The sequence below is a fragment of the Telopea speciosissima genome, chromosome 2 (assembly GCF_018873765.1).
Source record: "Telopea speciosissima isolate NSW1024214 ecotype Mountain lineage chromosome 2, Tspe_v1, whole genome shotgun sequence".
Taxonomy (NCBI): Eukaryota; Viridiplantae; Streptophyta; class Magnoliopsida; order Proteales; family Proteaceae; genus Telopea; species Telopea speciosissima.
Genome location: NC_057917.1, coordinates 14,910,047 through 14,924,588, shown reverse-complemented (window position 1 = coordinate 14,924,588; position 14,542 = coordinate 14,910,047). Strand labels below are relative to the sequence as shown.

General features: G+C 40.5%; 1 protein-coding gene across 3 annotated transcripts in view; it reads right to left on the bottom strand.

The window, feature by feature from the left end:
- The window catches only part of LOC122651698 (ABC transporter G family member 28-like), a 97,567-nt gene that overhangs the window by 32,977 nt on the left and 50,048 nt on the right, over positions 1 to 14,542 (bottom strand). For all 3 annotated transcript variants that reach the window (XM_043845192.1, XM_043845194.1, XM_043845195.1), the window contains one exon: positions 5,405 to 6,324. In XM_043845192.1, the coding sequence (XP_043701127.1) occupies positions 5,405 to 6,324 (920 nt within the window). The remainder of the gene's footprint in view (positions 1 to 5,404; positions 6,325 to 14,542) is intronic.

Here is a 14,542-nt window from a genome sequence, read left to right as displayed (position 1 = left end):
AAAGCAATCTTATATGGTAATTTTCCTTTGTCAGATAAGGAAGATGTTTTGGTGTGGGCTGCCTCTAGTGATGGTCGATTCACAGCTCAATCCGCCAGGAATGAAGTGCGATGTAGGTCAACAGAAGTTGCCTATGCTAGATCGATCTGGAATCAATCCCTGCCTACGAAGATAGCATTTTTTACTTGGCAGTTTCTTAATGGAAAAATTCCTACAGATGAGTCATTAATGTCTGTGGGTATTCCCCTGGCGTCCAAATGCAACTGTTGCGAAAGCCCTAGGAGGGAGACCACAGGTCATTGCCTGGTTACAGGAGGCACTGCGGCAATGGTTTGGAGTTTTTTTCCGAGTGTCTTTGATATTAAGGTGCTGCCTTTACAGGATGTTAGAAGCCGTATCTCTCTTTGGTTTGAATCGGCGAATTGCAGCAGCCTAAGTGCCTACGTAACAGGGCTGTTGCCTTCACTGGTTGTTTGGGAGCTTTGGAAGGAAAGAAACAATAGAAGACACGGCGAATGTAGGCGTACTGCAGGTTCTATTATTGACAGCGTTAAAACCTGGGTGAGAGGACTTCCGTACCCACCCAAGCTCTATTGCTCCACTTCCCCCAGGGATGTCTTAAATCTGCAGTGTTTTGGCTTGTCGGCGCCCCCTATCCCGCTGAAACGTCCTCTCCCGGTTTATTGGTGTCCGCCTTTCGTCTCTGTGAAGCTTAATGTGGATGGTGCTTGTAGAGTTAATCCAGGAGTAGGTGGGGATGGAGGGATCATCAGAGATGAGGGTGTTGTTATAGCAGCTTTCTCTAATTTCTATGGTAATTCTACAAACTCGATTGCGGAGCTGAGAGCACTGAGAGATGGTTTGAAACTTTGCCACGATCTAGGGCTTAAGGAGTTTGTAGTTAATTCGGATTCTGCTTCCACTGTTAGAATGGTCAAGCTCAAGAAGTGTAACCTATGGAGAGGGTGGTACTGGTCCCAGGAAGTCATGGACCTAATGTGTTCTACTCGGCCTCTGGTTTCTTTTGCTTATAGGGAAAGCAATAGGGCGGCTGACTGGATGGCCAATCGTTCTTGTGATTCCGGTTCCTCCGTCATTTACCATGCTGGATGCCAGCCTCCAGGGGAGATTCAGCATATTCTTTGGGAAGACAGGGCTGGCTTGCCAGTCCTAAGAAGGTAGTGTTTAGGCTTGTCCCTTCTTTGTTTGGGTTGGGTACTGAGCTGAGTTGAGAGGATTTGCTCCTTTGGGTTAGGGTAAGGTGGTACGTCCCCCCCTTGTATCCTTAATTCAATTTTTTTAATATTAATAAAATTTCAGGGGCTGGCCCGGGTCCCAGGTAATATTCGGGTTATTAAAAAAAAAAAAAAAAAAAGGTGTCTACTTCAAGGGTGCGTCTGTTTGTAACCAAGCAGGTTACAAACAGACTTTGTAACCGGACTATTTTGCCCTTCATTTGGTGATGTGGCATTACAGTAGAGTTTCCATTAATGTAAATTCACAAAATAGTTAAACATTCCCCCTTTTTCTCTCCAAAGATCATCCTCTTGCTCCCGATTCAGCCGTCGGCGTTCAAATCTTTGGTTGTCAACCACGGTTGTGTTTCACTCATGATCGGCTGGTGCTGGTGGAATGATGGGGTGATGCAAGGACACCATTCCTAGCGTTGAGCGATTCGTCGACACGCCTACAAGATGGATTGCCCCATCCTCAACTACCTCATTGTCTCTGGAGTCCCTGCTACCGTTGAACACCGAGCTGCTGCTCCTACATCTTCTCTACCACATCAGTGGCCTGATTATGACACAGGGACACTTTAGCGCTACCAATCTAATCTGATCTGGTTTTTCAAATAAGGAAGAAAAAAAAAGGGTGAGGATCGAAGGAACACCGAACTGGAGGCAATTATTGAATTTGGGGGGTTTTTTTGGGGGGTAAGGATTGAATTTGGGGTTGATTCAACTGATTCTATAAAAGGGTTTTCGATGCTGAGTGTGTGTGGAATTTCATCACCTGAGTCCCTGCTCCTATATCTGCCTCTTATTTTATTTTCAACAAATACCCCTTAAAGAATGAATACCAATGGCTGCAATAGAGAGACAATTATACTAGAAAGGTCTTATACTACGCCATTGCAGAAGTTGCAGAAAAGCATCTTAGAATACAAGAATGCAATGAGATCGATTCCCTCTCTCTTCTCCAAACTCGTAATCCCACTCATCGCTTCTCATCAATGAGACTTGAGAACCACAATATCAGTTACAGAAACTGATGCTAGATTCGGTGGACAGGGAGGACAGCCTTTCAGTGATTTTCTTCTTCAATATCTCTATTCTCTCTGGTTTGAGTGATTGTAGCTCACGGCACCCATGGGAACCAAACCTCCACCATATGAACCCAATTCTTTTAGCTATGGGAACCAAAGAGGAGGGTGGAAGGGAGTTACCGGAGTCGGAGACGAATAACAAAGGGAGCAGGACAAGGTGAAGGGCGGGTAAAATTACCAAAAATACCCCATTTTAAAAAGTAACTAAGTGATGTGGGGTGGGCAAATAAGTCCGGTTGTTGTAACCGGGTTGGTTACAAACAGCTTTACCCCTACTTCAATAGCAAAAATTCAGAGGTAAAATAATGACAAGTGGTCCATTTTTAAAATAAAAATATTTTACAAAAATACTCACCAATTGAATCAAAATTCATACAAGTTGGCTCATTTGGCCAGTCCATAACGATGACCTAGAACAACTTCAAATGTTATAAACCAGTGTTATTTTGGATTGACTCAACCAAGAGGAATAATAATTAAGGGGAAAATCCTGAGTTGAATCCAATAATATTTGACATCACTTTAATTGGAAACTAGAAGCAAAATTGTTATTCCATTGAGTACTGTCAAATAATAGTTTTCAGTAATTGTAGTAGTGCAAATATGCTTTCTACAACAAAACAAGTAATCAACATTACAGTGACCAAAACACCGCAGCATGTAGTAAATATAGGAATAATATTTGTGGCACCAAGGTTATTGCTTGCCATCAATCCAATTACCTCTAATGCTCAGGTCACCATATTTTATTAATAGTATCGTTAGGAGTATTTATTGTCCTTCCGTGCATAAGTGCAAACAATGGCAAAAAGAATAGCTTTCCTCTAAAATAGGTCACGAGGGACATTTGGGTAATCCTGCCCCAAGTGAACTTGTCAATGGTCAATAGCTGATAGAGGGTTCCTTTTCTTTGTTGGAAGGGTTTTGCTGCAAGGGAGCTCTGTTCTTCAACCACAGAAGGACGAAGTTATCTTCTTTGACAATGAGAAGCCGAAAATCTGGCCCATTACCCATCAAAATTTAAAAATGAATCCTGGAATATTTTTGGACCAGATATTATGGTTTCTTTGCATCCCTCTTGGTACCAAATTTTCTCTTATTGCATTAATGTTGGACTAGGTCACTGATTTCCTAACCTACAGTACGATCACAAATACTGTGAACAGTAGGCTTAGAACTTAAATCCAGCAACAGGGAAAACAGGGTTTACTCTAACAGCAGGTCAATAATAAGGTCTAAATACACAGCCTATTCTCAGGTCTGAGCACAGTGTTGATATTGGTATTCAACCACAGAGACAATAGCAGATTAAAACCCACTGTCGGCTGAACAGAGAGGGTTCTTGAACTCAAGAAAATACCAGGTTCCCAAAATAGCAAGTACGCAACTTGGATGGGCAGATCCTTCCAGTTGAAAGTAGGACTCCTAGGACTGAATAACACTATTCAGCCTTTGTTCATGGCAGGATCAAAAGTTATGCTATGAACTCAAAATTAGTAACTTGAAGCCTACAGCCAACCCAACCAAATGATCTAGCTGAAACCACCATTGAAGGGAAAAACTAAGAGGGGTATTACACTCCCAAAGTTTGAGCTAAAGTTGCTCGTCAGATCTGAAGTTGCAGGAGCCTGAAGAATTCTGCAGAAGAACTCCAACACACCAGTGCCGCAGAGTTGTATTAGTCTTCAAAACCAGCTTCTGAAGGAGAATCGATACAACAGTCTTCTAATGATCAAACAGCAACACTAGTAGTGGGGAAAAGTGTCTCGGTACTCCCAATTCATTGCTTATTGCAGGTTGAACAAAATAGAAACAAAGAGAGTTGATGGAGAGAAGAAAAAGGGAAAAGGGGGGATATGACCAAGGCCTCTCACCTATGGACTTGGTCAGTCTCTCACTAACCTAGGAATCTCTCCTCTCATTGTTTCACACCGCAATGGCATAAAACCAGAGTTTCATTCAACTTCAAAATCGGGGGGAAGGACTCTAAAGGTCCCTTACATATAGCATGGTTATTCCCATCAGTAGAAAGGAAATAACAAATAATAGAAAGTCCCTTGCAAAGAAACAATGGGACTTGTACAGCAAGAAACTTCATAACCTAGCTATTAAACCAAATTAGAAAGTATCTATATCTCACGATTCTGGTCACCCAGCCCATTGAACCAGCTAGGCCCATAGGCCTACTAAAAAACTTAAATCACTTCAGACTCAAGTGAACCGTGGTCCACTTTAAGAAGATGGGCTTGGGTCTTTTGGTTTCTACGGCTGTACTGCAAGGAACGTATCTACATCATGCATTCAGGTTAGGGTTCAAGAAGACGATGACAATGTTGACTGTTCTGTCGGAAGATAAGCATGTGTTCCTCTCACCCCCCCCCCTTTTTTTTCCTCAGGAGTACCTGAATTGAAGAAGAGGGTTTTCTGCAACTAATAATCTGGTTGTTGCCATGGCTGATGCATATATTGTTGTGTAAAGAATGAGTAAATACCAATTCCTTATCTGTGTCAAGATTACTACAAGAGAAAATAGGATGTTGGTTACTCCAATGAGCTGGACCTCAAAAGCATAGGAGAGGGGGTGTAGGCAATAATGCGGGAGTGACCAATAGAGAGCTCATAAACTTAAAACTTTTCTAATAACTAATAAGTTGCCAAAGGCAAACAAGTACAGTAGAGAAACATGCTTTATTTTCCATTGAAGAAGTGGTATGTTTTCATCAAAACCTTCTCCAAAGAAATGACCTAACTGTGTGCCCCTTAAAAGGCTTAACAGGACTTGTGCCCTGAACCAAAAGGGTGGGGGAAGTTATAGCTCTCATTTTATCTGCCACAGCTTAACATGAGGACAGAAAAAAAATGTGCATCTGACATAATAATTGTTCATTTCAAATATCATGACCCATAAAATATACTGGCTAATTAATAAGTAAATACTTGCTGATTGCGATGAATTTTGAAGTTATTGAATCCACATGTAAAAGTAACACTTGTCACTTGAAGGTCACACACAAAGAAAAGTTGTATAGACAGAATAAGTACTGCAATTCTTGAAATTAGGAACTAAACATGGCATACCTGCACCTTGCACTGAACCGTAAATTCTCTTCCACTGTCAAGTTACCATGAACAATATCATCTTGTGGCACAAACCCAATAATTTTCTTGTAAGAATGAATGGATTCATCCTTTCCATTTACAAGGATTGAACCAGTCATTGTGCATCCAGCTACTTTTCCAGCCAGAGCAGAAAGAAAAGTTGTTTTTCCAGCTCCAGATGGGCCCATGACAGCAGAAACACGTCCAGGCATAATTTTCCCAGTAACACACCTCAAGAGATGCTTGTTCTTCCCTCTTAAAGTGAGGGTTAGATCTTTGAAGGAAACCTCAATCACTGGTCTAGTCCTGATATCGTTTTCAGTAGCCATTGAAATAACTCCGGAAAAGGTCAAATTCTTATTCTGCTGCTGAAGAGCTTTCTCCTTCTCTATTTGACCATATGCATATTTAAAAATTTGGCTTTGGGTATGCATTTGTTTTCCCTTTGGTGCATTCTTTTTGAGATTTTTATCTCCAATTTCCAGATTGAAACCTTCATTACTTTCGGAGTTCTCCTCAAGTGAACGCATCATCTTCGTGAGGTTACTTGGTTCCTTTTTCTTCCCCTTTGATGTTGTAGATGTTGGCTGAGATGGACCTGGGGCTACTGGTGGTAACAAGGCCTCATCAGTTCCAGGCTTAACTTGACCTAAACCCTTCAGCGGCTCTGGCTGTTTCATAGATTTTTTACGAGAAAAAGTACGTGATAACTGGGATTGCAGTCCAATTGCATGCTTCTTGGCAATGTCCCTTGCAGATTTCCACCTTTCACGTGCTTGTGCAGTTTCTCTAGCACTCCTTGCTGCAGCTTCCCTAGATTTGGCCTGTCTTCTCTCCCGAGTTGTGAGTACTTGGTCAGAACAGTTATAGATAATGAGTAGCAAAGTACTCAATGCAGCCTACATTGGAATGTAACAAAGTCAATTTTGTAACCATAGGCAAAATGATCAGCATCTAGTGTTATGCACATAATTTTTGCAACCAAGTTAGAGAAGAAAGGAAATGCATAGTGAATATAGATAATTAAGTGATTGCATTAGACATCAAGAAACAGATGTTTCAAGAAGGAAGATATTGTTAAAGGTATGCATAATGACTTTGTTAAGCTGTTTCCTATAGGAGTCGTGGACCCCTATTGGGACCACTATTATTCTCATGGTATGAGTGATAGGGAGGTCTCATGATAGAAGGTTTGTTCCTATCATGAGCGAGGTTTAGTTAGGCTTGGATTATGTTGCTCTTTGGTAGATTCCTTCTAGTAGTTAGTTTCTTATTCAGTTTGTAACTCGTTGCCTTCTTTATTATAAATAAACCTATTGTCCAGCAATCAAATTCACTCACTGGTTTTATCACTGAACTTGTTCCATCCTTCCTCTCTCTCTTGGTTCTCTATTGATTCTTCTCTCCCTTGATCTCTGTCTGGTTATTTACTAAGTTCTTACTCTGTTACATGGTATCAGAACTCTGATAATCAGACTCCATCGATTCTGGTTTTGAGAGTCTCTTTTTGTTTCTGTTTGTGGGTTGCAGCAACCTTATGCTGCTGCCTTATTGGTGTTTCAGGCCCTAGTTTTTGGTAGTATGAAGATAAACTAGGGGCCATATTATCTGATATCATTGAGTTAATGGAAAATTGGCAATATTGAAGACTTGCGGCATCCTTGAAGATAAAATTTCAGACTTGCGGCAGATCTGGAGCAGTGTTTTAATCTCTTGCTTTACTTCACATCAAGCCAGTGTCTTTCTTTTTTAATTGATAAAGTTATTCACCATACTAAATTACCAACCACTACAATCGATCTCAGTTTGCAGCCAAGTTCTCCAAGTTGCTTTTACATGGTTGAAGATCTTCTACAGTCCATACGGTACTCTGTTTTTGGGCAAATTTTCAGACTTCAAGCTTCTGAAATTACTTTTGATATGGCCAGCAGATCAATTTGAGATTTTGTGACATTGTTCCCTAACTATAAGGTTTCACTTGATCCACCTTTGGAGTATATCAACCTCCCTGGTTGGTGGAAATTTGTATTCTCCTATTCCAGCTTGCAGTAATACAAAAACTGGGATTGTTTTTGGGTTTCGGTTCTCAAATTTGGTTCACAGATCTGGATATTATTTCTTGATGAAGTTTATTACTATTAAGTCTCTTTTGGTCTATATTTGAGAAATCATCTGACCCCTGATTGCTGATATTATTTTCACTCAATTTTTTGAGTGAATCTTGTTATTTTATTGCCCTTGGATATTGCTTACATTGGGGCATGATGAATGACCTCAATACTCCTCTGGATAATGTGAATGTTCAAATCACCACCATCAACCTCAATGGTGTGGGGCATTATCTTCTATGGGCTCAAGCCGTCAAGGTCTATATCAATGCCAAAGGCAAACTGAAGTATCTACTGTCTAATCCTCCCTCTGCTGACTCTAAAGAACCCTCTGAAGTAAAGGAAGACTGGATGCAGGAGAATGATATTGTTCTTATATGCTTAAGGAATAGCATGGATCAGTCCATTGCAGCTAATTTCATGTTTCACCGAACTGCTAAAGGTGTGTAGGAAGATTTGAGGTGGACCTCCCACTCGAAAAATATATCCCATGTCTATGATTTATATGATAAATTGTTTACCTTCAAGTAGGGAGACAAGCCCTTGAATGAATATTTTAATTCCTTTATGGATATCCGCGGAAAGCTCAACATCCAGCAGTCTCTCAACACCAATTTGGAACAATTACATCTTCAGCAGGAGGAGTTCTATGTGGCAAAATTTAAAGGCAGTATTGAACCTGGATTATCAGTCAGTTAAGAGTCAACTTGCTGGCGAAAAGGTGCCCTCTCTTAATGAGTTCTTTGCGCATCTTCAGCGCATCAGTACTACTTCATGGACAGATTTCACCTCCTCTCCAAAAGAGAGCTCTGCCTTTGTTATTGGCCGTGGCAGAGGATCTAACCTCTCAAGAAGGGGGCGTGGCTCATGGGGTGGTTGTGGCCGTGGCGGCCAAGGTCCAGGTGTCCAGCAGAGTGATCAACCCTTTAGACAGTGTACTTTTTGTGGCAAGCCAAATCACACTATTGAAACATGTTGAGCTAAACATGTCGACCAGAGTGGGTTCCACCTTCAACTAATTTTGTTGTACCTGAAGGTAGTACAACAAAAGTGTCTTTTGGCGTCAACCATACTGCATCCTCAACTGGAGGTTCCTCATCAGGGTTTGTGTCTAGAGATGACTACAATCATTTATTTAAGCTCATCCAAAATCTCCAAACATCGACTGCCACCCTTGCCCACAGAGTACATCAGCCTTCCTTACATCTACATCTTCCCCCCCCCCCCCCCGGTCAATCATTGATTTCGGCGCATCTACTCATATGACTAGTAAGTCCTAGTTATTTCATCCTTATCTAAGGTTTCTAACTCTTCTCCTATTATACTTGTTGATGGATCTTCTACCAATGTAGCAGGTCATAGGACAATTTCCCCTACTACATCTATAACCTTGTCTTTTGTTCTTCATATTCTCCAGTTGCCATTAAGTTTTCTATCTGTTAGTCAACTAACCAAATCTCTTAACTGCTCTGTCACCTTTTTTCCTTCCCATTGTGTTTAAAGGACCTTCAGACTATTTCTTGCATGGCGTTGGTCCTTCAACTGCTGCTGCTACTACTACTGGTGTTTCCCCCTCTTCAATGGCATTTTCGTGTTGGACATTTATCTCTCTCCAAGCTTCAACACATGGCTCCTAGCTGAAAGTCTATCTCTCGTCTAAAATGTGAAGCTTATGAACTTGGGAAACATCATCGGTCATCCTTTCCTACTCATAGTGATTTGAGAAGTCAGTCCTTAGTTTCCTTAGTTCATTCGGACATATGGGGTCCATGTTGTGTTAATAATAGGTTAGGCTTTTCATACTGTTACTTTTATGGACAATCACTCCAGACTTACTTGGGTGTACTTGTTGGAGGATCGTTCCAAGTTTTTGTCTATTTTTAAAGATTTTTATAATGAAATAAAGACCCATTTTGATGTTTCCATTAAGGTTTTTTGTTCCGATAATGCATTAAAGTACACTCAACATGAAATTTCAACCTCTTGTTCTGCCTCTGCTATGATTAACCAAACTAGTTGTTCATATAGCCCACAATAAAATGGGTTTGCTAAACGCAAAAACAAACATTTTTTGGAGATCGCTCGATCTCTAATGATCCATATGCATGTTTCCAAGCATTTTTTTGTGCGATTTTGTTCTCACTGCATGCTATTTGATTAATCGGATGCCCTCTTCTAATCATTCCCCTATTCTCCTTTGTGTTTCCCAAAACACCCTTGTTTCACTTCCACCTCAGGTTTTTGGTTGTGGTTGTTTTACTCATATTTTACACCCTCAAACAGACAAGTTGCCTCCCAGGGCTATGAAGTGTATTTTTCGGTATTCTCGAACCCCGGAAAGGGTATCAGTTTTATGATCCAACTACTCATAAGCATTTTGTTAATGCTGACGTTACCTTCTTTGAGAGTATTCCATACTTTTCCTCTGGTGCCTATTCCTACACCTCCTACTGATAGTATTTGTGCACCCCTATACCTGTGTTTGTGCCATTTGATGAGATTCTATTGCAAGTGTAACAACGGCGTAAGAGAACAATGCCATCTATTGACGCTCCAGTGCCATCTATCCTGCCCCGCCCACCGCAACATCTTCTCCTTTGGCTAAAGCTCTATCTGACTCACCTGTGGCTCTTCGTAAAGATATCCATTTTTGCACCCAGAATTCTGTGATTGCTTATCCTATTGAGAATTATGTTTCTATATCTCACTTTCCCCCTTCTTTACGTAATCTTGCCTTGTCCATATCTACTGTTGGTTGAATCGTGGGTCAGAGAGAGGAAATAAAATAATGGAATAGCTTGTATTAATGATAGAAAGGCCCCTCTATGGGAAGTTACAAATAGTCTAAGCTAGGCGATGTGGGACTAAAACCCACATAGCCGACATAAGCTAACTACACTTAATAACATAAAAATAACCCCAAAAGGACCAGAATACCGCCACGGTATTCTGGTGTACATTATTCTAACACTCCCCCTCAAGCTGGATTATACAAATACTAAAGAAAGAAGATCCAACTTGGACTAAAGAAAAGAACTCTCTCCATAACAATGCTAACACTCCCCCTCAAGTTGGCGCATACAAGGTACTAATGCCCAACTTGAATAAAATTGGGGAAAAAAAATAAATTGTAGTAAAATCCAACTCCAAAATGAATGCAGCTCCCAAATAAACCTTCAAACTTGGACAGACTTGATCAACAAAAAGGCATCTCTCACCAATCTTTGTCTAATAATGAATCTCTGTATTATAATCTTGAAGATAAGCAACTAGGGTAGCCGGCAAATGAGTCAAGCAGCGGAAAAAAACAACCAAACTGTAGGATCTCATATGGGCAGGCAATAACCAAACATCTTCAAAACTTTAAGGCCAACCTCCCCCTTATGACAAACTTTAACCCAATAACAAAGTAGATACCCATTGGCAATGGTGAAACCTCTGACCTTCTATGTTTTGCACCAAATGTCCCTGCATGTTCTGCTCTCTGCAATGGCTGCAGGTATACTGTATATAATCCCCCCCTCACGTGTAGTGCACATGGACATAAGAGAGATGATGTAAGAGAAAGGGCAAAACACAACATTCCATAATTTTTCAATGGCTGCCAAGTGGAATGGAAAAAAGAAGAAATGGTAAAGAAGAGAATACCATTAACTTCCAAGGTGGTTATGGGGAATGCCAAAGGTATGTTTTGGGAGGTGGTGAAGGAAAAACAGCAGTGGGATAATGAAGTAGGAGTGATTTATGCAACATATAAAATTCCAACCATCTTCCATCGACCAACCAAACATTTTTTATGGAAACCCCTGCAGGGGAGAAACTCCTAACTTCAATATTCAAATCTGAGAGGTATATAGATCTGATTTAAAGTAAGGAAATGCTCCATTCTTCAAGGCTCGATCAATCTTCAAACAAGGAGGAACAATTGTTCGGAAAACTCCAAGGTATAAACTCCCATATGCGAAACAGTACTAACGAAGATATCTGGACAGCAATGGATTGAAGAGCTTCAACATAAACTGGATCAGATCTGAATTAGTAACAATGCTAGGATTCAAGCTCCAGAGTGAGCCGGATATAAATCAGAAAAGCTCCACATAACTGAATAGGTTCGTAGGTGCAACCAATAATCGTGGAACACACTATAGTAATCCCAAATAAGTTGATCTCCAGGGTAGCAGATGCGAGTCTTCCATAACGAAAGAAATTTGATCTCCAATAAGAGGAAACTCAATCATAATCATAGGGCAGCAGTATTCCACATGAAGGCAGCAGTAACACATCAACCAGTCATGCTTACAGAAGCCAATCAAGAACACCAGCCAAGTAGGTAGTGAAGCTCAAAATAACCAGCAAATATAAGATAAATAACCAGACAAATCCATAGGTAGTTGAAGCAGCCAACCATATAGGAACAAGAAAAACAGGTTGATAATTGGAGAAACCAAGCCAACAGAATGAACTGTAAATTTTGCTAAAAAACCTGATGAATGATGCTGAATAATGGGCTGAATACTCCTCTGATGTTTATAAAACTCTGCTCAAAAAATCAGCAATAGTGGACTGCCCTAACCCTTAAATCGATTATAGCCAGGGTTTTGTAAAAATCCCTGAAAGTGAATATCAATTGTAGGGAAGGGGGCTTCAACAAAAGTGAGGATGATTTGTCAAAGATGTTGGCTTATTGTAATACATGCTGACCACAACTGCTGAAATGGATCTCCAGTTCGAATGACCAATCTCCTTGGTAATTGAGACTGGATCTTCATGTGGGAGAAATACCAAAAATTTGCAGAAAAGGAGGGCAGCAACTATCTTGTGCAGTAGACCTTCTTCAAGCCATAAATAGTTGAAGTAGAATGTCCTTCTTGATGGTAGAAACATCAACAAAAAACTCCAATAGCAGCAAACAACCCTAACCCTAAAATTGATATGGGTCAGGGTTTTGAAAAAAAACCCTGAAAAGAAGGATCGATTTGAGTTAGGGGTCTTCAAACACTTGGAAAGAGGTAAATACTGAGGTCGAGTTGTCTCTATAGGTGGAGTAATCATCTCTCAAAAAGGCAGAAAGAACTCAAACCTGTAACCCTATGTTGAATTGAGTTAGCGTTTTAACAGGGAACCATAAAAGGCAGGATGAGAAGATTTTGTTGTAGGGACAGATCCAGCCATCAGATTATGTTCAAACTGAGGTCGAATAGGGCTTGGATTAGTTGGGAATTATCCATGAAAAATTGGCTACATCTGACAAGGGAAACCCCAAAATCGATTGGAGTCAGGGTTTTGAAAAACCCTGACAAGGTGAAATCAATTTGGGGATTTAGGCTGGAAAACAAATAATAAAAGATGGAGATAAAGAAAAAGGGAAGTTAGGTTTAGGAATATGGTAGAATATGGCTGGAAAAAGGCTGCATAGGGTGTTCCTAAATTAGAGGATCAGGTTCATAGAGATCTGATCTCAAAGAAGGGAAACTCCAAATCGCAGATGAGGCTCCAGCAGGTTTTTTTAATAAAAACGATAGAAGAGAAGGGGGGCAGCAACTAAATCATCGATATTATGTTTACCTCATTAGTGCTGCCCCTTTTGTTGGGCTGAAAAGAAGAAGAACAGGAGCAGGAGAAAACCAAGAAAAGGGAGAAGAAGGGAGAGATCGATTGGAGGAAAAGAAGGGAGAAATAGGGTTTTTTTTTCCCTCTAACCTAGATCAGACCAGCTCTGATACCATGTTGGTTGAATCGTGGGTCAGAGAGAGCAAATAAAATAATGGAATAGCTTGTATTAATGATAGAAAGGCCCCTCTATTTATAATAGAGGGGAAGTTACAAATAGTCTAAGCTAGGCGATGTGGGACTAAAACCCACATAGCCGACATAAGCTAACTACACTTAATAACATAAAAATAACCCCAAAAGGACCAGAATACCGTGGGGGTATTCTGGTGTACATTATTCTAACATCTACTAACTCCATTCCTCAGACTTATCAAGAAGCCTTACCTCACCCTGGGTAGAAGGGGCAACGGAAATAGAAATGGATGCCTTAATCTCTCAACAACCATGGACCATGGTTAACTTACCTCTTGGTAAGGATCATGTACGTTATCACTGGATTTACACCATCAAGTATAACTCGGATGGTTCAGTTGAACGACTTAATGCACGTTTAGTCGCGAAAGGCTTCACTCAGACGTATGGTATGGACTCGAGACCTTCCCTGTGGATTGTCTCAATTCAGTCTATGTTCTTACCCCCTTGGGTGTGAATTTGGACTGGCTGCTCTATCAATTGGGTATCAAAAATGCATTTTTATATGGTGATTCAGGAAGAGGTATATATGGAGAAATCTCTCGAGTATGTTGCTCAAGGGAAGAATTCATTCAGAGTATGTAAGCTTTACAAGGCTATTTACAAGTTGAAACAGTCACCTAGGTCTTGGTTGACAAATGCAGCTCAATTGTTACTAAGTGTGGGTTTTCACAGTGTTACTCTGATCACTCTATCTTTATTCGTCGCCGAGGTTCTAAGGTGGTGGTTTTAGTAGTTTATGTTGATAACATTATTGTACCTAGTAATGATACATATGGTATTGCAAAGGTAAAATCTTTTCTACATCAGCATTTTCAGATGAAAGACTTGAGTTTCCTCAATTTTCTTGGAATTGAAGTTCTACAAAGCCAAAAAAGGGATTAGTCTGTCACAACGGAAAGATGTATGGGCTCTTTTGTCTGAAAGGGGTATGCCTGGATGTAAACTAGTGGATACTCCTATGGATCTGCATTAGAAATTTGGGACAGATGATGATGGTGTGTTTGATGATCCCCACCGTTACAGGAGATTAGTTAGGAAGCTTATTTATCTAACTGTTACTCGTCTTGATATTTCCTTTGTTGTGGGAGTGATTACTCAATTTATGCAATCTCCAAAGAAAGTTCACGGGGAGGCGGCCTGTCGTATCTTAAGATACCTAAAGGGGGGCTCCAGGAAAGGAGCTTATCTACCGATCGCATCA